Source organism: Paramormyrops kingsleyae, chromosome 11, assembly GCF_048594095.1.
Source record: "Paramormyrops kingsleyae isolate MSU_618 chromosome 11, PKINGS_0.4, whole genome shotgun sequence".
NCBI classification, from domain to species: domain Eukaryota; kingdom Metazoa; phylum Chordata; class Actinopteri; order Osteoglossiformes; family Mormyridae; genus Paramormyrops; species Paramormyrops kingsleyae.
In genome coordinates, this window is record NC_132807.1 from 8881601 (window position 1) to 8905958 (window position 24358).

Consider the following 24358-nt stretch of genomic DNA (forward strand, 5'->3'; position numbering starts at 1 on the left):
CGCCCCCACCTTGCTCTCAGTGCCTCTACATCCCACACTCCCCCCACCTCGCTCTCAGTGCCCCTACACTCCATGCCCCCCCACCTTGCTCCCCCACCTCGCTCTCAGTGCCTCTACACCCCACGCCCCCCCCACCTTGCTCTCAGTGCCTCTACATCCCACGCTCCCCCCACCTCGCTCTCAGTGCCTCTACATCCCACGCTCCCCCCACCTCGCTCTCAGTGCCTCTACACCCCACGCGCCCCCACCTTGCTCTCAGTGCCTCTACATCCCACGCTCCCCCCACCTCGCTCTCAGTGCCTCTACATCCCACGCTCCCCCCACCTCGCTCTCAGTGCCTCTACACCCCACGCGCCCCCACCTTGCTCTCAGTGCCTCTACATCCCACGCTCCCCCCACCTCGCTCTCAGTGCCCCTACACTCCATGCCCCCCCACCTTGCTCCCCCACCTCGCTCTCAGTGCCTCTACACCCCACGCGCCCCCACCTTGCTCTCAGTGGCTCTACATCCCACGCTCCCCCCACCTCGCTCTCAGTGCCCCTACACTCCATGCCCCCCCACCTTGCTCCCCCACCTCGCTCTCAGTGCCTCTACACCCCACGCCCCCCCCACCTTGCTCTCAGTGCCTCTACATCCCACGCTCCCCCCACCTCGCTCTCAGTGCCTCTACACCCCACGCGCCCCCACCTTGCTCTCAGTGCCTCTACATCCCACGCTCCCCCCACCTCGCTCTCAGTGCCTCTACATCCCACGCTCCCCCCACCTCGCTCTCAGTGCCTCTACACCCCACGCGCCCCCACCTTGCTCTCAGTGCCTCTACATCCCACGCTCCCCCCACCTCGCTCTCAGTGCCCCTACACTCCATGCCCCCCCACCTTGCTCCCCCACCTCGCTCTCAGTGCCTCTACACCCCACGCGCCCCCACCTTGCTCTCAGTGCCTCTACATCCCACGCTCCCCCCACCTCGCTCTCAGTGCCCCTACACTCCATGCCCCCCCACCTTGCTCCCCCACCTCGCTCTCAGTGCCTCTACACCCCACGCCCCCCCCCACCTTGCTCTCAGTGCCTCTACATCCCACGCTCCCCCCACCTCGCTCTCAGTGCCTCTACATCCCACGCTCCCCCCACCTCGCTCTCAGTGCCTCTACACCCCACGCGCCCCCACCTTGCTCTCAGTGCCTCTACATCCCACGCTCCCCCCACCTCGCTCTCAGTGCCCCTACACTCCATGCCCCCCCACCTTGCTCCCCCACCTCGCTCTCAGTGCCTCTACACCCCACGCGCCCCCACCTTGCTCTCAGTGCCTCTACATCCCACGCTCCCCCCACCTCGCTCTCAGTGCCCCTACACTCCATGCCCCCCCACCTTGCTCCCCCACCTCGCTCTCAGTGCCTCTACACCCAACGCGCCCCCACCTTGCTCTCAGTGCCTCTACGGCCCACGCTAACCCCACCTCGCTCTCAGTGCCTCTACGCCCCACGCTGCCCCCACCTCGCTCTCAGTGCCTCTACGCCCCACGCTCCCCCCACCTCGCTCTCAGTGCCTCTACGCCCCACGCTGCCCCCACCTCGCTCTCAGTGCCTCTACGCCCCACGCTCCCCCCACCTCGCTCTCAGTGCCTCTACGCCCCATGCTCCCCCCACCTCGCTCTCAGTGCCTCTACGCCCCACGCTCCCCCCACCTCGCTATCAGTGCCTCTACGCTCCATGCCCCCCCACCTCGCTCTCAGTGCCTCTACGCCCCACGCTCCCCCCACCTCGCTCTCAGTGCCTCTACGCCCCACGCTCCCCCCACCTCACTCTCAGTGCCTCTACGCCCCACGCTCCCCCCACCTCGCTCTCAGTGCCTCTACGCCCCACGCTAACCCCACCTCGCTCTCAGTGCCTCTACGCCCCACGCTCCCCCCACCTCGCTCTCAGTGCCTCTACGCCCCACGCTAACCCCACCTCGCTCTCAGTGCCTCTACACCCCACGCTCCCCCCACCTCGCTCTCAGTGCCTCTACGCCCCACGCTCCCCCCACCTCGCTCTCAGTGCCTCTACGCCCCACGCTCCCCCCACCTCGCTCTCAGTGCCTCTACGCCCCACGCTCCCCCCACCTCGCTCTCAGTGCCTCTACGCCCCACGCTCCCCCCACCTCGCTCTCAGTGCCTCTACGCCCCACGCTCCCCCCACCTCGCTCTCAGTGCCTCTACGCCCCACGCTCCCCCCACCTCGCTCTCAGTGCCTCTACGCCCCACGCTCCCCCCACCTCGCTCTCAGTGCCTCTACGCCCCACGCTCCCCCCACCTCGCTCTCAGTGCCTCTACGCCCCACGCTCCCCCCACCTCGCTCTCAGTGCCTCTACGCCCCACGCTGTCCCCACCTCGCTCTCAGTGCCTCTATGCCCCACGCTCCCCCCACCTCGCTCTCAGTGCCTCTACGCCCCACGCTCCCCCCACCTCGCTATCAGTGCCTCTACACTCCATGCCCCCCCACCTCGCTCTCAGTGCCTCTACGCCCCATGCTCCCCCCACCTCGCTATCAGTGCCTCTACACTCCATGCCCCCCCACCTCGCTCTCAGTGCCTCTACACCCCATTCCCCCCCACCTTGCTGCCCCACCTCGCTCTCAGTGCCTCTACACCCCACGCGCCCCCACCTTGCTCTCAGTGCCTCTACATCCCACGCTCCCCCCACCTCGCTCTCAGTGCCCCTACACTCCATGCCCCCCCACCTTGCTCCCCCACCTCGCTCTCAGTGCCTCTACACCCCACGCGCCCCCACCTTGCTCTCAGTGGCTCTACATCCCACGCTCCCCCCACCTCGCTCTCAGTGCCCCTACACTCCATGCCCCCCCACCTTGCTCCCCCACCTCGCTCTCAGTGCCTCTACACCCCACGCCCCCCCCACCTTGCTCTCAGTGCCTCTACATCCCACGCTCCCCCCACCTCGCTCTCAGTGCCTCTACACCCCACGCGCCCCCACCTTGCTCTCAGTGCCTCTACATCCCACGCTCCCCCCACCTCGCTCTCAGTGCCTCTACATCCCACGCTCCCCCCACCTCGCTCTCAGTGCCTCTACACCCCACGCGCCCCCACCTTGCTCTCAGTGCCTCTACATCCCACGCTCCCCCCACCTCGCTCTCAGTGCCCCTACACTCCATGCCCCCCCACCTTGCTCCCCCACCTCGCTCTCAGTGCCTCTACACCCCACGCGCCCCCACCTTGCTCTCAGTGCCTCTACATCCCACGCTCCCCCCACCTCGCTCTCAGTGCCCCTACACTCCATGCCCCCCCACCTTGCTCCCCCACCTCGCTCTCAGTGCCTCTACACCCCACGCCCCCCCCCACCTTGCTCTCAGTGCCTCTACATCCCACGCTCCCCCCACCTCGCTCTCAGTGCCTCTACATCCCACGCTCCCCCCACCTCGCTCTCAGTGCCTCTACACCCCACGCGCCCCCACCTTGCTCTCAGTGCCTCTACATCCCACGCTCCCCCCACCTCGCTCTCAGTGCCCCTACACTCCATGCCCCCCCACCTTGCTCCCCCACCTCGCTCTCAGTGCCTCTACACCCCACGCGCCCCCACCTTGCTCTCAGTGCCTCTACATCCCACGCTCCCCCCACCTCGCTCTCAGTGCCCCTACACTCCATGCCCCCCCACCTTGCTCCCCCACCTCGCTCTCAGTGCCTCTACACCCAACGCGCCCCCACCTTGCTCTCAGTGCCTCTACGGCCCACGCTAACCCCACCTCGCTCTCAGTGCCTCTACGCCCCACGCTGCCCCCACCTCGCTCTCAGTGCCTCTACGCCCCACGCTCCCCCCACCTCGCTCTCAGTGCCTCTACGCCCCACGCTGCCCCCACCTCGCTCTCAGTGCCTCTACGCCCCACGCTCCCCCCACCTCGCTCTCAGTGCCTCTACGCCCCATGCTCCCCCCACCTCGCTCTCAGTGCCTCTACGCCCCACGCTCCCCCCACCTCGCTATCAGTGCCTCTACGCTCCATGCCCCCCCACCTCGCTCTCAGTGCCTCTACGCCCCACGCTCCCCCCACCTCGCTCTCAGTGCCTCTACGCCCCACGCTCCCCCCACCTCACTCTCAGTGCCTCTACGCCCCACGCTCCCCCCACCTCGCTCTCAGTGCCTCTACGCCCCACGCTAACCCCACCTCGCTCTCAGTGCCTCTACGCCCCACGCTCCCCCCACCTCGCTCTCAGTGCCTCTACGCCCCACGCTAACCCCACCTCGCTCTCAGTGCCTCTACACCCCACGCTCCCCCCACCTCGCTCTCAGTGCCTCTACGCCCCACGCTCCCCCCACCTCGCTCTCAGTGCCTCTACGCCCCACGCTCCCCCCACCTCGCTCTCAGTGCCTCTACGCCCCACGCTCCCCCCACCTCGCTCTCAGTGCCTCTACGCCCCACGCTCCCCCCACCTCGCTCTCAGTGCCTCTACGCCCCACGCTCCCCCCACCTCGCTCTCAGTGCCTCTACGCCCCACGCTCCCCCCACCTCGCTCTCAGTGCCTCTACGCCCCACGCTCCCCCCACCTCGCTCTCAGTGCCTCTACGCCCCACGCTCCCCCCACCTCGCTCTCAGTGCCTCTACGCCCCACGCTCCCCCCACCTCGCTCTCAGTGCCTCTACGCCCCACGCTGTCCCCACCTCGCTCTCAGTGCCTCTATGCCCCACGCTCCCCCCACCTCGCTCTCAGTGCCTCTACGCCCCACGCTCCCCCCACCTCGCTATCAGTGCCTCTACACTCCATGCCCCCCCACCTCGCTCTCAGTGCCTCTACGCCCCATGCTCCCCCCACCTCGCTATCAGTGCCTCTACACTCCATGCCCCCCCACCTCGCTCTCAGTGCCTCTACACCCCATTCCCCCCCACCTTGCTGCCCCACCTCGCTCTCAGTGCCTCTACACTCCATGCCCCCCCACCACCATGATACCATTCTTATATATCTCTTTACTTTGCACAGATAACAGCTGCATCTCTGTAAAGACTGACAGCTCGGAGTACCTTCTGCCATGCGGTTCTGTCCATCAGTGGACATTCAATTGGTGGAATTAGCAGGTTTTAACACATGTAAATTAGTTTAAAATAAAGTGAATAAAATGTGTTCAAAATCTATCAACTGCAACTATTGTACTACTCATCTTGAAACATAAATCGTAAAATCAGTGATGCCGTTTGACTGATCAAAAGGAGCTAATTTTCTCTTTGCTGTCAGGCAGTATCCTAACCCTGAACATATTTCATTCATTTTAATTTGTGATTCACCTCCACAGTCCTGTGTTAAAAGTGTTCAGAGCAATAAATAGTTTTGTGTTTGGTGCAGCGTGTTACAGGTTATATCACAGCTGACCTCGGGAGTTTAATGTGAGTGAGACAGTGCCAGTGTGAGACAGTGCCTATACAGTGGAAGCATAACTGGTGCTCTTGCCCCCTGCAGGCAGGGGTGTCGGAGGGGCATGGATAACCTGCCAGATTCAGGGGGCCCAGCACTTTACAGGGGCCCTTCAATACATAAAATTATAAAATGATATAATGTAAGGGGGGTGAGGGGCCCCAAGGTGACATTTTGTCAGTGGGCCCAGAATTTCCAGTTGCTGCTCTGCCTGCAGGTGTCGCGGAGAAGGCGTAGGAGCTCGTCCGTGAAAGTGCAGCTGTAAACTGTCTCTTTGGACTTCTTCCTACATAAGTTGCGTAATTCATTATCAACAGCCATTAATCAAATGATCCCTCTTCTCCGCACGTGGTTGTGCTGCTTAATTATCCAGCTGACCGAGGGTTGATTTGCAACCGGCCTGTGAGGTTGAATGGATTGGTTCAGCGCCATAATGAGAAACATCGACAGGTTTATTGAAATGGAAAATAGGGGAAGCCACCTAAATCCAAGGTGGGGAGGCTCCACTGCGAGAGGGTGGGAGAAATCGCTCTCTGACTTTTGCCTGTACAGAGGTATTTGTATTTTTTCCCGGAAGATGCATACAGATAAATACATAGATACTCATCCATCCTATCCCAGGCAGAACAAGGCAGGGAAGCACCTTGGATGGGATGTCAGTGCTTCAGAAAAACATAACAATTTATTGGACATAAAGCAGCAAATCTAGTTTGTGTGGCCAAAAAATTGAAATTAGAGCAAGGTGTGGACAAAAATGTGTCAGTGTGAATTGATCCGAGGAACAGTGTGAGCATTTGTGGCTTGTCATAGGGGGATCGGAGCAGCGGACTGGTCAGTGTAGGAGACGCAGACCCAGCGTTGCTGATCAGGGACTCACCGGGTGACGCCACAGGGATCACAGGGAACAAATTTAATGTTTATACTCATTTATACATTCATTACACTTTATGGCTGAATGGAAGTTAAATGTTTTTTGACACATTTCTAAGTTTGTGCTCCTCTCCCAAATTGTTCCCCTTTATGTGTGTTTCTTTGCTTTAATTGTGTCTGTGATGGGATGCATGCAGGCCTGAAGTAGAACAATAATTGTACTTTTTAATAGACGTTTTTTTTAAAGTGCAGCCTGAATCCCATTTTCCTCTCCTGGTTATTTGCCATGATTAATACCTCGGTAAACGAAATGGTTGCTAGACTATGATATTGGATCTATATTCTTATGAACACTGCATATAAAACAAATCGCAATTACCTATAATAATATGCTACTACCACTATTACTGAGAATGGCAAGAGAAAGACTGAATGTTCATTAAATAATACAAACTACCCACTGATTTTTGTAACAAAAGTAATGGCTAGTCCACTTTTTTCGGTCATCCTAGGTAGTCAGCAGCAAGAAGTGTAATTATGTATTACTACTTAGACAGAGCATACATGTGTTTTTATGAAGCACCATTGTGTATTACAGTTTATACATACAATCTTCCTGTGCTATTATTAGGCCAATTAACAACACTCAGCTTTAAAGGAATAGGTGGCTTCAAAGCACATGGTGGTTGGCATTATTGTATTTCTATTAATCACTGCCTAGTTGAAGCAAAAGGTAGGCAGCAAAGTATCCAATGGGAAGTGGGTTAAACCAGTTTATGAATGACAATCCCTGACAATCCTACCTGCTGCAGGGTTCAAAGCTTTCTTTTCCTGTTTGTTATAGATCGCGCCCCCCTTTCCGGAGCACAGTTCTTGTAGTCCTTTCATTAAAACTGAGCTCCAGGCCAGGTAGGCGAGTGGATGGGAAGTCAGAGAACTGTGTTTCAAATATTTGCAATGATATTTTAATTAAACCCGGCTGGTGGGATGCGATCTCACATCCTGATGTTGGAAGTCAAGAGGGCGTGGAACACGTGATGGGTGGTGGGTGATCTTTAAAGTAACTCCTCACATGCCTCGTGCTCACGCCCTTGACCTTCCTCAGATTCTGGGTCGAAGCAGAAAAGGGGCCGTGCTGCTCCGGAGTGCGGAGACAAAGGTGTGCAGTTCTAGAGTCAACAGCGCCTGGGGAAGCCACACAAACATACGCCTTCTCAGCTCAGCGCAAATAAAGATGGGTGGTGAAACTTGAAACTTGACCACATACACTCCTCTGCCCGAGGTTGCAGCATGTGGCTACAGTTTTATGTTTATTATTACTATTATTATTTCTGGGTTTAGAACCTTTGGACATTATTATTTTTAACTTAAAGTGGAAAGTACAGAATTCCAAACTGTCTTTTAAATTCATTGTTTTCCCTAAATGTAGTTTCTTAAATCCCTGATGTCAGATTTTCTGTGTAGACTTTGAGAAAGGAGAGGTGCGGGGGGTCTTCTGCCCTAAGAGCTGGAGTCAGGTGACCTTCATTCTTGGCATTGATTTGTTCATCCGCTCCTCCTTCTTTGTGTCATTGTGTCCTGGTTTATGTATAGACAGTAATCCCAGACCAGAGCCCCTGTATGCTGGACCTTATTGATTAAGTTCTTAACCTTATTGACGTTTTCATAAAATTAGAAAAGTATTTAACTAAGCAATTAAAGTAACTTTAGTGTGTTTGTCACGTGCAGTATGATCAGCAGTTGAAGGTTCTTTCGGCTTTACTCAAAAGCTCTCCTCGCTCTCCCAAGGGACTGTTCAGTGTAGCTGAGTGCCTTTACATTTAGCAAGGTCAGTGAGGCCACCCATCAACACCCATCAACACCCATCAACACCCATCAACACCCATCAACACCCATCAACAGGCGTTTAACAGCAAATAGGCAATAAACACACAATTGAGACTAAAACTAGGAAATAAGATGAAAAATAACATTTGTAACAAATTCAGTTTTATGAGTCCTGAATGCTGATTACCGTGTTTGACTGCATGTCCTCGATCAGTACGTGGAGGGTTGGGAAGGGGGGCTAGAAACGATCCCAGTCAGCACAGGGCACAAAGCAGGGTAAGGTACTTAAAGGGTGAAGCTACCCACTTTGTTACCGTGCCACATTGGTTACTAGGCCTAATCTTATGATGCTCTTGTTAGTATTCTTAAAGGGTTATACTCATTTTCTCTATTTATAATTTTATTTTTGAGAATAGATTTACATGCTTAAATGTTCCAAAAACACATTATTTTACTCGCACTGTACATCTCTATTCATTCTGTCTTTAACTCTGTCTGAACTCTTGCCTGATTGGTCAGCTGACCCAACACGTTCCGCCCCTGTCTTGCAGTTTACAGACAGATCCTTGCTATTAGGCGACCAATAAGGATTCTGTTACAAGGTGACCTCACCATGTCACTGATGTAAGGGCTGGAATTCCAATGAGGCATTTCATGCAGATTAGAGGTTTCATTTACATGCACATAAAGCATGTAACACACAAAAGAAAAGGGAAAATCCAGAAAAGGATAAGAAGCCCCCTGTAATACTTCTTATGAAATACTATTTTTGCTATTCTAATCCTGTCTCTGAACCCCTCAGTCTCCTGCTGGTAGGTTCCCCTGGGCCTGCTGGCCATGTATTGGCCATAAGTACTGGTAGACTTTGGGGAGGTGGGTTGGCCCATTCGTACCAGTAGTAAATGTCTCATCTCAGTTGCCTTTGCACATTTTGGCCATTAAACTGCCCATTATTCCTGCAAGTAACATAACTTGAATGCAAGCAGCTGTTTCTTAGTAATATACGCTGCCATTATTGCCTATAGTGAAAAATAGACTGATAATGTACTTTATGTACAGTGTATAATATTGAAAAAAACTTATCTGTGACTAAAAAGGTAAAACACTTTAGCTAATACCATATTTGAAAAAAAAAAACATACACTTTCCACTGAAAATAACAGTGGTGTTGATTTAGCATAAACTCTGGGAGACATTGTGTTGAATATTTCAAATCAGCATATACATAAAATTATATTCCCAAATCAGGTTATACATAAAATTATATCTCCAAATCAGGTTATACATAAAATTATATCCCCCAAATCAGCAAGTCATTAGATGAAATCGCCTTCACTCAGTTCAAATAATTGTTATTCTTTAAACTTTCAAAATACTCCCTTTATAACAGTTGTTGCCCCATTGTTTTCCAGGAACTAATATGATTGGTCAATTGCAGTTCATTAACCTGTATTTTAGCATGGAATTAAATTGCATTGATCAGGTAGTATTGGCATAGAGGAGCTGAAATTACACCTCCAGGGCTGTGGGTCATTCATATTCTGAATGTTTCAAAAATAAGACGGCTTTCCTTAAGCAGCTGGCTATTGTGTGGTCTCTTCTGTTCCATAAATACAATATGGCGTTTTTTCATATAATAAGAGAAGCTGACGTCACAGTGCACCTCTAGGACTCATAAATGTCCTTTCTTTTAAAATATGTTCTTATTCTCTAAGCACCTCCCAGACTCTGGCCATACTCAACTCTTTCCAGCTATGCTGAATCAGGACTGGAAAATGTTTTTATTTTCCTCTCTGAGGAATGTTGTCTGTGGGCTGTAGAGACCACCTTTGAGAGGAGCTTCTCTGGATCTGGCCAGCTGAACATTCAGGTCACGAGAGCAGCGAAAGTCAGGAGTCAGCGAATTACTGAAAGTAAACGCCTGGTGTAATAAGATGGCCAGGCAGCTGGGGCACTCCGCACTGAGCAGCATAATCCTTTCCAGATGAGTGGCAGCTCATAACGAATCACGTCCCATTTTTAGTAGATTAAAGGGCACTTGCCGGTTTTGCGCACGTCTTGTGATATGTGGAATTAGCACCTTTTAGGACATGGATATAAAAATCTGCAGAAAGTTGCTTTAAATAGAGGGAATAACGAATTTTAGAATTATTCATCCATGCATCCATCCATTCACCTTCTAACTGCTTATACTGGTCAGGGTTGTGGGCCAAATAAAATTATGCTTTACATAAACAGACATTTGCATTTGTTTATTGTGCGTGTCACCATCTATTAGCAATATTACTAGTTTCCTGGTCTGCGCTTGGTAAAAATTGTTCATTTTAAGTTGTAGAAATCAAAGTAAATTTTTTCGAGTTAAATATAACTAAGAAATACTTTGATTTAAAACTAACTAAGAAATATTGCTACCAAACAAAACGTCCAGGACAAACATATAATCAGAGACAGTTAATTGCGGTGGATTGTTTTTTGATCCATAGGTCTTATATTTTGCGGACAGCCGTGATCCTCTCTGCCTGCCTTCAAACAATGAATTCTGAGATCTACAGTCCTGCACATCCTGTAGGCGGTGTCCCGGAAAGCCATAGGAAGTCGTCTGTATAACGGTAACGGGCGGTTTTCCTGTGAGGTTTCTTATTAACCAAAACCAAAACCATGCTGATAAGCTTGTGGTTTAGTTTTCTGTTAAAGCATCATAGTGTGGGCTCCAGTTGATGATTAGCATTGTGCGTACCTTATTAAACATAATCCATTTTCCATTACAGTGTAAGAAATGTAATTGTGCGTTCTGTTAATGCAGGAAACGATGATTGCATATCACTGTTTAGAAAAGTTTCGGTAATGAAGAGATTAAACATAAACAAAAAATCTATTTTAAGGGACTATTCTTTCTAGAGCAAAGTACGGTTTAAGTATTACTGCCCTGATTATACATTTGGAAGCGTATTTAATTTTATGTTTCACTGCACGTCACAAGTAACATGAATTATAACTTAATAAGCAGGCAAGCATACTTCACGCCGCAATATATTTTACATAAACTTTACTAAACTGTGATTGTCTAAACAGCATTAACATTATACTGTATTGAGGAGTAATTCCTAAACTTTCCTTTAAATGAAATTAAGTAGTTCTTGTATTTTCGCTTTGCGTATTACTGGATATTAAAACATACCATGAAATTATAAAATTTTTGCCTCATGTTAAGGATATAGCAAAAAATAATGGGGGAAACACACTGCGTCCCATTCCATTGGGCATGCAGCTCTACTCCCATCACCAGCGACCAGGTTAGGCTGAGAGTCGGGATTTGGTACTTTCCTCCTCCGTTACGTGCACCCCCCTCCAGCACACAATGGACTGTCCCAGTCAGACATGTCACGGCTGTTGCTTGGAGAGAGGAGAAGCGAGGAGCAGGGAGAAGCCTTCCTGACCTGCTGTGTCTGATTCGGTTGCTTCCGAGGTGCTACATCGTTTTTTTTTTATTTATAAATCATACTTTTTTTTAAACCATCATTATTGCAGGAAAACACATTCCTACGGAAACTGTGAGAGGACTAGGTCGACTGTTCCGGCCGGATTTTCCCAGGAAAAATAGACCACACACATTACTATCGATACTTGTTAGCCTTATTGGAAAGTAAGTAGCTAGTTAGCGCACGGAGCTAGCCACTTGGCTATATGATGAACTTTGGACTGTTTTAGATATAGATTTGTTGACATGTCGTTCGGGGTCCTGAGGGAATAAAGGCGCACTGCCCGGCGCGGCAGCAGCTGGGCGAGGGACCGAGCGAGCCGGAGGACATCCGTAATTTTGGTTTGAGTGGTTATTTACATCGCCGACGTGAAAACTTGCTCTACGCGGGGAGGAAGGGCTCAAAATGTCTGCCAGAAGCGCTACGAACAAGGTAGGGTGCAAACGGATGAGCGAAGTGTCCCAAAAGGAGAAAAGAGAAGCCGTGAAGGGGCGCGTTGATGGTGCGGCGAGGCCGAGCTGCATGGGTACCGGGGAGCCGCGGAGGGAGGGGGCGGCTGCCGGCGCTCACTGCCTGTTCCCTCTTACTTTCTGTTGCTGTTCCTTAACCGTGGTATTCGGTGTAAATGCCACCGTCATACTTTCCCCTCGGTGCTCATAGCTGCCGCCAGGTGCACATGCGGACATATTATCCAACCTTTTATATTAGCGCGATTTTCCCGGTGTTCCCACCCTCCCGCCCCGAATCGCGACAAATTTCAGTTTAGTAAGTTATGATCAAACATGCACCTGCTCGCTGTCGGCCTATAATAAGTAAAGCGGTTCACTTCATCTACACTCCCAGTAAGAAGGGGGGGGGGGAGAGGACCTGTTGGCGCTTCGCCGGGCCGATGGAAACTCGGGCTTTTTGGTGCCTGTTCGTGGGTGTCTGCTTTTCACACATTAACTATTCATACCGTGAGCTACGCCCGGCTTTCAGGACTTCCCTGTGTTTTAACGCTCAGAACGCTTTATCTTATGGTTTTAGCATCTTGGTTGACATTCACTTTGTGGCGCATGCTGGGAGATTTAGGTCCTGGACCCTTAAGATAATTTATGATTTGTCTCGGCTGGTATGAGATGTTTGATACATTGAAGACCGTCTAACCTAGCCGGATAAGTTCCAGTCTTTGTATTGTTGCTGCAATATGATGTGAGATACCCATCAATATTGTCAGCAGGGTTTTCGCCTCCATGGATCTGGAAAGTGATAACCTTATCTTAGTGGTACATCGGTTTGCTTTTTGCATGGATATGTAAGATAAGAATCACCAACGGTGTGAAAGACAGGTTTGTTTGTGTGTATAGTTTTCCTGAAACTTCTCTCGCTCTCTCTGCGGTTTATGGGCGTAGCGATCCGCTGGTCCTTCATACATGCGGCAGTACTGTGTTCCTGGATCGGCATTCTGACAGTGAAGTATTTGTAATTTAAATTCAGAGAATGAAGATGGACAAGTCGGGTGAGTTTCGCCAGTTGAGACGAAACCATTTCTGGTGACGTAATCCTCTGGTATGTTATCTTACTGTCATACTATTGTTACTCCGAAACTAAGAGAAGTTACTTGTAAATATTAAGTATTCAGTAACTGACCCTGGCAAACTTAATGCGGTTGTGTACACAGTTAAAGAGGGTGCTGTTTGATTTAAGTTCTTAATAGTCACCGTTGTTCTCAGAGGAAAGCGATTGTGAGTTGCAAATGCTTTCACTTACAGATCGCATGTTTTCTGTCATTTATTGAAAGGTCGCTTGACTTTGAGAACTTGGGCTTTAAATATTGTATTACCTCAGTTCTCTATCTCGAGAAATTCCTTATGTATCATTGCCTATTAGCATATGCTTTTCTGCCCGGTAATAGGTGATGGATTTAATACAAAGCAGACACCACATCACCTGAAACCTAAAAGTCTGGCTTCCTGACCTTGTGTTTCTCCACTGTCTTTATGGGTGACATCTCTTGTGAAGTGTTTCCGTGAACAAATTGCACTTCTTGTTGTCATGTGTGTAACTATGTAATCCCATTTGTCTTTTTTCCCCATTCCCCATTGCATATGGTAAGAATACCCCTGAAAGCAAAAAAGATCATATTACTCTCTTCATTCACTGCAGGGCAGTTATTCATGGATCATCGGATTTTTTTTAACCTTGAAAACAATTTAAAGTAATTTTTGCCGTGTGCTTCTGTAAGCTGGCCTAACATCTTTTCCGTCCATACAGTGCTTCACATAATTCAATTTTTGGGGTTAGGACCCTCATAATGTGAAACAATACAAAGCCGTCACGCTGGGCCACCTGTGACACATTCAGCCATATTAATTTTTAGAGTTTGTGACTTTATGAAGTTCCCTGGTTACACTGCATGTTCCCTCTTGTTGCTTTTATACATATTTGTTGACAAAAACTTTCGTTGAATATCCCCATGGTTTCTTCTGAAAGTACAGCAGCTTGTAACTTGTAAACTTACAGTGGATTTCTGAGGATGAAAAGGAGTTGCCATATAGCAAGGGGAACATAGAACTGTTTGGGGATTGCAGCCTGCTTGTTGACAGGACTTGCTGTGGGGCACCATAATGCCTTTGACCTCTATCTTTGATAAAGGATCAGAATGTCTTCAGTCATGGGCTAGACTGCCGGGATGTGAATGGCCCTTCAGCCACATTTTGGGACTTATCTAGCTTTTCCACTCAGCTCCAAAACATATTAAAATGATCATTTTATTGGTTAGTGTGCTGCTCTTTGAACAAGCTGATGGCGCCACAAGAGACTGCACTGTAACACCCTTGGAAAACATGCATTAGTATAAAAAGGGAAGAATTTGCAAATTGATTTGATAAAATCTTGATGTGAGTTTGATACTGCAGAGGGTTATATGATTCCAGCCATTCGTGATTCCCAGTGTTGCTGGGTTACAGTTTTGCTTTCCCTCTTCGAGGGGAAAAGGTGTGTCATACATTTGTTGCAGTAACAGAATTGGATGCCCCGCTTCATTCAGTAGAATATACACAATCTTGAGAGTGAGCTGTATGCTGAGGCTGATTTGTGAGCATTTCAAAAGATGTGTGAAAGCCATTAATCCTGCTGATACAGCCTACATAAAAATGAAGACATTCAAAGCCGCTATATTTAAGCCCCATTGTCACCCCCTCTACCCTCTGCTTGCTGTGCTGCATGGAACACAGGAAAAATAAATTGGTTTCTCAGCACTGGATCTAAAAATAGCTGGCAAGCTTTTTATTTACAAGCAAAGTGGAGGGAAAGAGAGCTGAAAGAGGGCTTATCGTGTGGTGTTTTCCACTGGCCATTTACTCAATGTTAAATATCAGCAGTCCCCTTGGGAACGTTAGAGTATCGTATTTACTCATCAAAGACTGACTGAGACCATATCTCTAGTTCAGTTTACTGATGAACTAAGCAAATCAGAAGCAGCTACAGGAAATGTGGTGACCCCCCAGGCCACTTATGGGAGAGGGGCATACAGGGGACTGTTTTTTATTTTTGGTTCAGGCTGTATATTTTAATCAGGAGTTTGTGCCCTAGTCCTCTTAAGTGCTAGCCAAAACTGTTTTGTTGAATGTCCTTGCCTACAAACTTTTATACTCTTAAGTATTATACATGGAACAAATGGAAAAGGTCTGTTGTCTGTCATTTTTCTATCCAATACAGAAAACTATATCAGCTGCATATGTGTAGCATTAAAAAGTGATTGGTACAAGCAAGGGGAAATTTTCCAGTTTCTGCTGCTTTATGTTGTTTACATTCTGAAGTATTTTTTTCCCGCTCTTGTGTAAAGGAGTGTCCTCTGGGGGACCTTCCTCTGACCCCCGGCACCACCCTTTTTTTTTTTTTTGAAGGGAACCTTAAACTTTTCTTTTTTCTTTAACCCACACATATATCAGTACCTCCCTGGATTGAGCAGTTCTTTGAATGATATTTATACTGAAATCTTCCCCACATGGAGTCCCGAACAGCAATGTTGTAACCAGTACCTGCAGGCTGAAGTGTTATTTTAGTTGCACATGTATGTCTGTGTAAGTTTACTGAAATCAACAAGCGTGAAATTAACAGCAGTTCAGTCTTGGCTTCTGTGTTGGAGCCAACAGATTGTATGCCCTGAAATGGGTCAAGAAGATGAAATGCAAATTTTGTTCTATTGCTTTGCAGTACGCCTGTTTCACGGTAACAGAATCCTGCTCAAAAGTTCTGAAGTTACAAATAGAAGCTTTCTAGGTTAAGGTTTTGTAATTTCATTGGGGCAGATGTTGATTTCTCTCCCGGTTGCAAAGAATTGTGTTGTGTCATGGTTTAATTCTTAAACAATGGACAGAGTGAGGGAAAGGCAGCGTGAAAAATTATTTCTGATTCATTTCAGAGAAGAGTGTTGGTCTCATTCATTTACCCACCTGATCGCCATTATTCCAGCGCCATGCCAGCAGCACTGTAACATGAAAATTAAGGGGTGTAGGGTTTTATTATTATTATTATTATTATTATTATTATTATTATTATTATTATTATTATTATTTTATTTTTTTCATATAAGCCTTCAGCAGCACTTATAGTTTCTGTGTGTTTAGTTTGTGGGGATTATCTTTTTTATTTTTTATTTTTTAAAGCTCCCTGTGGAACTGAAGCAACTGTGAGAATTGACCTCCGTTGTAGGGGTAGGTGAATATAGATGAGCAGGTTGGGATGGTGGGAAAAGATCGATGTAGGATCACGTTATCCTGTAGTTTAAAGCACATGACTGTCTGAGAAGTCGGGCACCTCTCATTCAGTGCCAATCATTATGTAATACCCGTGTGTTGGGGGTTTTCTGCAGTTTTTGCCATCCTTTTAGCTTCCTTTCTCTGTGAAAGGTTTGGAATGCGGTACGGATTGTAATTCTTTTGCCCTCAATCTTCCTCATCATAGTAGTTTCACCTCCATTTTCATAGGTGACAACACAACTTTTTGGTTACTTAATGCTTTTTACTCCCTCGTTAGCTGGGGTGAGAGTTCCGGGCCTGGGTCTATTTCAGTATCAAGTTTTCTTTCTTCTGAAAAGCAGGACTCTTTACTGGATAAAACCAGTCCAAGGTATGAGTAGATTTGAGACTCTGAACTGTGCGTTCATTTCATTGGAAAAAACACTGCAAGACTCTGGTCCCTTAGTGTAATGTTTTAGTAACAGCCCAAATTCTAGAATGCAAACTAGAATTATAGTTATTTGGTTTTAATAAACTATGCAGCTTACAATGACTGTATCAGTCGATGCAGTCTATATTGGTTGTCCAGTTGCTTTACAGAATAATGCAAGAAAAAAGCTGGGTTTGGGCTCTTTTTTTACTTTGTGAAACTGTCACAGAACTAACTGAGTAACGTTGCTGTTTTCCACATGGGCTTGCCTGCCACCTCAGGCTGGAAGTGCTGAAACTTTTGGGTGTCTTTTTATTTCCCGGTGCGAAGGCTGAATCATGTCATGCTATGAACTCCTTCCTTGGCTTTTAAAATACTGACATAGCCTGTAAATGAACTTTAGGGGTCCAAGCAGCATAGCTTCTGCGTCCCTATTGTTTTTATAATTGTTTTGTTTGCATTTCCCTACCCTGAAGAGGAGTTTAGGGGCACACGATTTTGCTAGATGCTTATTTTATCTCTTGTGGAGCCACACTGAGGCACCAGTTGAGCCTGTGCGTTTATTTAAATGTCTGTAGATCATATCTTGGGCCCTTTAGGCCAGTACCTGAGAGTTGGCCGGAGGTCAGTATCTTTTTTTGCTTTCCCATTTGTTTGCTTTTATTTCCTTCTTGAATCCACCAGGAAATCGTTTTCATGCCGATGCAGTGTGGGTGCAGGCGAGGCGGGGGTAATTCAAAGGGGAACAGAAAAGAGGGTCCGGGTGCCGGGACTGAAGCAGTGGTCTGCTTGGTGCTGCCAGGCAGGGGGTATTCAGCAGCTCTGGGTCAGCCGGATGGCAGCCGTGCTGCAGATGCTGTGCTGGGCTCTGCTTCGCCCTTCACTCTGGCTCGCCTTTCGTATCCCCTCTGCACCTCTCAAGGGGCAGCTGGGCGCTGAGACTGGTACTTCACTAGGGCTCCGCATTGTTGCAGCCCAAGCATGGAATGCAAGCCAAAAGACTTGCGCATTCACTTAATTGCTCCAAAGAGAAGGAAATTTATTAGGCCATCTGTGTAGGTTGAAACATTAGCTCTGAGACTATAATTTCAAGTTCAGAATGAGTAAATTATGTAATCTCACTGCTGATTGCTGAGGTGATCTGATGATTATAGGGTGACTATAGAGTAATTTCCACAGAAGTATGCTTTTCATACCTAGAGGCACACAGTATATCACAAGCTACAACAGTGAAGATGACCATTAGTACAGGTTTTTCAACGATCTGCCTTTAGCCAAATTGAAAATAACGTTCCGTTCAAGTATGCTGTTCTCATTGCCTCTTTTCAAAGGTAGGAGCTGGGCCATGCTAATTGGCTGACAGGCCTTCAGCCTTTGTGTGATTGGTCAGGTCTGCCCCCTAACCCCATGGTGCTTAGTGGCTGATAGTGCAGTCTGCATACCAACCTCATGATGAAAGTCTGTGAGGTGAAACGTGGAGAAATGAGCAGCCCGTTTGGCGCCCCTGTCTCTGAACCCCACTGCCCCTCCCCACACTTCTCTGCCCAGCACTAATACTGTCCAGCAGCAGCTATTAACTTGTGGTGAAACGTAGGAATGTTGAGGATCATTGTAAAGGCTTCAGGAATGTGAGGAGGGGGGGGGGGGGGGTTGACTGCCAAAGCAAATGGAATGATTTGTGCTTACCATACAACTTTTTTTGAGAATATCCTGGAATAGTGACCATTTATTCCTTAAGAATAATTGAACAGGCAGAAAACCTGGAATACCATTCTGTTGCTACTATAAATAGTAGCTAGACATAAAGAGGCTGGTCATATTTCATGTTAGTATTTATAGCAAACATTTTAAGGTGTTTGTATACGTTTCCTTCTCATTCCTTTTCATTAAAATCTCTCACTATGAAAAGTGTTTGCTTTCATGCCACATCTGTTTTGATGGGGGGGGGGGGGTGTCTCTGTTTTTTAACCCTGTGCAATGGAGTCACAGATATAGTCCATGTGGGGCAAAAAACCTTCCATAATTTGGTGAGAGAACGGTGAATGCGTCATAGTATCTGTTTTAACCAGTTACATTGTAACACACAGTTGGGCTTCGAATCAGACCTGGCATCCATGCAACCATGTGTGAACACAGTCTTGCATATCATTCCTGGTCATGTAGTAGGTCTTAAACAGGGACTGGTTTGTCATGTTTTGTGAATTGGAGAGTTGCACCACTCTTGACACATGAAAGACTTCAATGGTCTTTTGTAAAGAACTTTTGCAAGTCCCTCATGTTCCTGGTATAATCCTTGCTGTGCAATATGACCTGAAACATTGACAAACCAACAATTAACTGGCAGTCAGCAGGACCTGGTAGTTACTGTGGTCGTTAGTTTGCTTTGTTTCACCTCCAAGGAATGTTGGTTAAATGTTGCTGCTTATCTGGAAAGGAGTTACTTTGAGCAAAATTGTTGTTTTCAATCATTTACGTCCTCTAGGGATTGTATTCCCTTTTAGCTTAGGTCTTCATTCTCGGGTGTATTCTTGTTAACTCTTGAAGTGGGGGCAGCAATCCTCTGAATGTAGGTTTACCTGCCAGTGATGGCACCTCAGCCCTGGCCTTTGTGCCGGGATACCAGGGTGCCGGACTGTTCCGTTGAATCAACATCCACAACAATGACAACAAAGGTGAATTTCATTGCAGACTTTTCCTTGTGATGAAGTTAAGCCAGTTTTTATCTCTTCCTTTCGCCTCTGAAGTATGTGTAAACACAAGGAGCTTGCTTCCTCTGTAAGCATCCAATCACCCACAATCCCCATAGGTTCAGCCACCACTGCAGACCCAGATACTCCCAGTTTTTTCCTGATAAGTCTGATTACTGCTTCTTTAAGAACGTGTGTGGTTGTCTCTCATACCCTGGATCCATGTTTGCCTTCATGCAATGTTAAAGGTTCAGGATGCGAACTTTGCATGGTGGTGGCTTTATTTGCATGTTTTGAAAAATGAGTTTTAGCTTTAGCGTTAATATGTTTTAAGGCGGCTCTTTTGCAGCTCTTTAAATTGCTGCTGTATGTTGACTGCATCATTACAGGTACAAACTTTAATTGGCAAATAGGCTAGAACATTTCATTGGTTCTCCAGTTTGTTCTGTGACGGCAGTGAAACTCGTGCTTTAATGCATGAGTGTGTTTGTTTGTGTGGGTGTTGAGACATGCTGGCAGCCATGTTGGTAGTAGTGGTAATTCATGAAATCTATGAATACCTCAGGCTGCCCTACAACATGACCATTGTGGCCACGCAGTATGAAATGCTCGGGAATTCATTTTAGTGGGCAGGGCTCTCTCTTGAGTAGGCTATGAGACAGACGTCCTATGTGAAAGGCCCGCCTTTGTTGGAGGCAGTCAGCAGGCTGTGTTTGTACTGTTGCTGGGCCCTTGGTGAGGGCTTGAATTGGGCCTGCAGCACACATACATTACCAGCCTGAGACCACTACTCAATACACCCTTTGTTTTCAAATGTCAGGGGTGGGGCCCTTGTTCATGCATGTTTTTAGTCCCGGCAAAGCGCAGCTCTGATGTTGACTTTATAAAGGGGTCACTTTTGGAGAGCCTTAATTTTCTGCTTAGTCCATTTTTGTTTTCTTTGCACTGTAACTATTTTTAAAATACACTCTTATGGATCCTTTCCTCTGAGTAAATTGAAGTGGAAACAAACTGTATATAGCAAATGGGTCATATCAGGTGTGCTTCCCTCCATTAAGGCTACAGGTGACGCAGGCGTGCCTCTCATTACAGAACTCACTGTACTGCCGATGAGGGAAGCACTTTTGTATAACAATTCCTGTGTGTGTGTGTGTGTGTGTGTGTGTGTGTGTAACGTGGTAATTAATATGGCTTCGCTTACCCCATTGCATTATTGGCATGGTCATGGACACAGCGATAGCACCCAGATCTTGGTGGAGTAGCTCCCTTTCCCGGCCTTCTGTCCCAAGCTCTGTTTTATCCCTCCCTCAGTGCCAGTGAAGCCTGGCCTTTGCCAAAGTGTGACTGCTTATCAGAACATTCCTGCTATGTTTGCAGTTCTACAAGTTGGCTGATCACTCCCTGCCTTCTGATTGGCTCTGCAGATGGGAACTGTGTGTAGTTCTCGCTGATTGGTCTTGCTCTTGATTGACGGATCTGCCCACAGTCAGATTCCCTCAGCCTGGCAGTCACCTTTGAATGACCCCGTTGCTGGAGGCTCTACACTTCTCAATAGTATGACGTTGAAATGGATATTAAGTTGGAGGAGAAAAATTTGTGCGGTGTGTCCCTAGAGGTGGTCAAGAATCAGTTTAGCAGAATAACCAGGTCTTTCTCCAGCCCCTTTGAAGGTTGGTTTTCACGTTTTTGAGTAAAGGATTTCCTAATAGAGAATAGTTTCTGACCCTGTAGTTAGATTGACTTATTGCCAATCAACACTGCATGCATTGTGATTGGACTAAAGAACTGACCAATGAACGGTCCTCTTTGGAACACACTGACCCAAGATATCATTTAGAACCATATGATATTGCTAGGATTAGCTTTCCTCATTGCAGCTGTATTGCTCAAAGTTTTCAGTTCTGGTATACTTTGAGGCTGTATGGTGAATGGGTCTTGTCCATTTCCTCATCATGTTTTATAGCTCTTTTCTCAAATGGGATAAAAAATAACTGATAGAAATAAACATTTTGTCATCTGAAAGTCAATTTTGGGAAACCTGAATCTGAACATATTTTAAAGTTCCAAAATGAATGTCCTATCCAGCTAATGAGAAATATCAATGTCAGAAGTTTTTAGGAATTTTGATGGAAGTTTGAATTTCCAGAAGTTAAAGTAGTTTATTTTAGCTAGCTTAGTTTTTTGCTCTTCAGGGTAACTAGTTATTGGCTGTGCGTCTAACCTATCAGCCGTCGCTTTTCTTGTTGTGGAGATAGAATATTAAAGGAATGATAAGAAATAAGAGAAACTATTGATCTCAGGGGGAAATTCTTGTGCATACAGCAGTAAGGTATGTAACGTGCAGACAAACATTCCTATTTTGTTCTGTTCTAATTGTGTTCTCTGAAAATCCCTGGCTAGTTATTAAATCATTCAGATTTTAGGTGCAGGAGAACAAAGGGTTAGACAAACTATGCGTGCCAGTCATGAAATACAATCCAGGCAGTACTTCACAAACATTAGCATAGAGAAGACCCTCCATCGTAACCTTTGAACCCAGAGAGCAACTCCATTGATCTTATTTACCACAGCCAAATTGTCAAGATAAAAGCTTGAAATCAGCAGCTTTGACTTTGTCTTTTGATTTAATTTTGTGTGGTTTAAAAAGAAAAAGGAAAAAAAAAACTGACTGGTTCTTGGCTCCTGTAGTTCAAAAAAAGTAGAGCATTGCACTAACAATGCAAAGATCATAGGTTCAAATCCCAGGGAGCACACACAAAATTGTTTGGGTTTAACCCATTAGATTAGTCTATATAAATCTAAATGATTTTGAATGTGCCAGAAAGATTTTTTTGAGATTTTGGTCCACCTTTTTTCTGTCAGCTGTTTCAAGTCCCAGAATTATTCCATTTTAAATTCAAACCTGCTCCTATTTAAATGGTAAGGTAGTCATTATTAGTGGTGCACCAATATGGAAATTTGAGCTAATACAGATTCCTGATACTAATAACTGGGTCACCTCTGAGTTCGTTGTCGTTGGTGGTACTAAAGATGCCATGAATGTGTGTATGAATGACATTCTATAAACATGAGACTAGCAGGTTCGAAGTGGTGAATGAGCTCATCGGCCAATGCAATCATTCCTTTTTTTCCAGTGGTTGTGTCTTCAGCTCTGGTGCTGCTGACTTATTGGCTAAATATCAGCTGACAATTTCGACCAAGATTTGATGTATCAGACTGATGCCAACATTTTGATCTTTAATGAAAATCGGCCAATACTGATATGATAACCGATCTATATTGTACACCTCTCATCATATGTTACTAATATTTTCTTGGCACTTAGATGTGTAACAAGATATATACTATTCTGATCCTGAACTGGAAACTGGTCAATATTCCCGCTTAGTCTGAATATTTAAATTTTATACTTTAAAATATTTGTGTTTGCCTGCAGGAGATGAAAATCGTCGCAGTACTCATGGTAAATTGTGCTTGCAAGATAATTTCCTGAAACACAATGTACTTTCTGCTGGAGTTAGTGTTCTGGTGGTGGATATTTCATTAAGTGTGTCTAATCCAGCCATGTTGCTGTCCTCCTCTGTGGTGTTTGAGGTTCAGTGCATGCCGAGCTCATTCCCCAGGGGCTGCACATCGCTGTACTTCTTGTAGCCGCACTGTAGCTGAGGACAGGCTGCCTCCTGTGTTTCTCTGGGTAAATCCAGATGACTTTGCTAGTGGGCTTGCTGGATGGCCTCTCCAGGTCACTGGCCGCTGCAGACTGTTTTCGTGTGGAGATCATGGCTTTTTCTTTAAGGGCCAGGAGGCAGGTAGTGGGAGGCAGTCATATAATACCTAAAGGAAACTGGTTCCTGCTTGATGGATTACATTTGCAGCTTCTCATTTGGGGAAATTCTGGTTACACGAACAATGAGAAGTTTGGATTAAATGAAGAAAGCATTTTAAGGTGTAAATTTCTTCTGCATTTGTGGACAACACTTAAGAAGCCATATTTAATGTCTTTGGTGTATTGATAAAATGTTTTGGAACAGTAAATTATTGTGCAGTTTAGTTTTTAAAATGATAAATGTATAGTCATGCCTTATAACTGTTCTGAGATTGTGAAGTAATGCAGTTATGTACAGAAATAGTTTCTCCTTCACAAGGAAAATGTATGTCAAAATGGATTTCTTTGTGTTTCAGTGATCAGTACGTTTTTATATATGAAATTGTGTATATAGGCAATGAGTATTGATACATGAGAAATATTCAGTCATATTGTATTTTCATACTTTATATCCACAAAAGTAGGTTTTATTTATGATGATAAAATTACAGTGTTGCTGTCAGCTAGAATAGAGGAAGTAATATGTCTTTTCAAATTTAGAGGGGTGTTCAGACTCAGCCTTGGCAAAGTGTAAACGAAGCTCCTCAGGGACGATGATAAGCTGTCTCGCCTCTTGCGGTTCAGAAATCGCATCTCGTATTCTGCTGTGGCTCTCTGCTCTGGATCCATCCATCCATTTTCATGACTGCTTATCCAGTTCAGGGTCATGGTGAGCCTGACCAGGGAGCATAGGGCATGAGATAAGGGGCCCTCTGGATGCTGTGACAGTCAGTCCGAGGCTATGCATTCCCAAGTGTGTGTGTGTCTGTGTGAAGTGTCTTAGTGTGTGTGTGTGTCTGTGTGAAGTGTCTTAGTGTGTGTGTGTGTGTCTGTGTGAAGTGTCTTTGTGTGTGTGTCTGTGTGTGTGTGAAGTGTCTTAGTGTGTGTGTGTCTGTGTCTGTGTGAAGTGTCTTAGTGTGTGTGTGTCTGTGTCTGTGTGAAGTGTCTTTGTGTGTGTGTCTGTGTGTGTGTGAAGTGTCTTAGTGTGTGTGTGTGTGTCTGTGTCTGTGTGAAGTGTCTTTGTGTGTGTGTCTTAGTGTGTGTGTGTCTGTGTGTGTGTGAAGTGTCTTAGTGTGTGTGTGTCTGTGTCTG

General features: G+C 46.9%; 1 protein-coding gene across 13 annotated transcripts in view; it reads left to right on the forward strand.

Annotated features, from left to right (window-relative positions):
- The window catches only part of LOC111835101 (tight junction protein 1-like), a 118156-nt gene that overhangs the window by 57342 nt on the left and 36456 nt on the right, over window positions 1-24358 (forward strand). The window contains exon 1 of one of the 13 annotated variants that reach the window (XM_023795051.2): window positions 11449-11550. The exons of 8 other annotated variants lie outside the window; for them this stretch is intronic. Coding sequence is in view for 1 of the 5 variants with exons in the window: in XM_023795049.2 (XP_023650817.1) it covers window positions 11969-11995 (27 nt within the window). In the remaining 4 variants the exon portion in view is untranslated. Of the gene's footprint in view, window positions 1-11448; window positions 11996-13042; window positions 13062-13092; window positions 13112-24358 lie in introns of those variants that run through there. 4 more of the 13 variants (XM_023795049.2, XM_023795050.2, XM_023795053.2 and 1 more) reach the window with 4 other exon arrangements.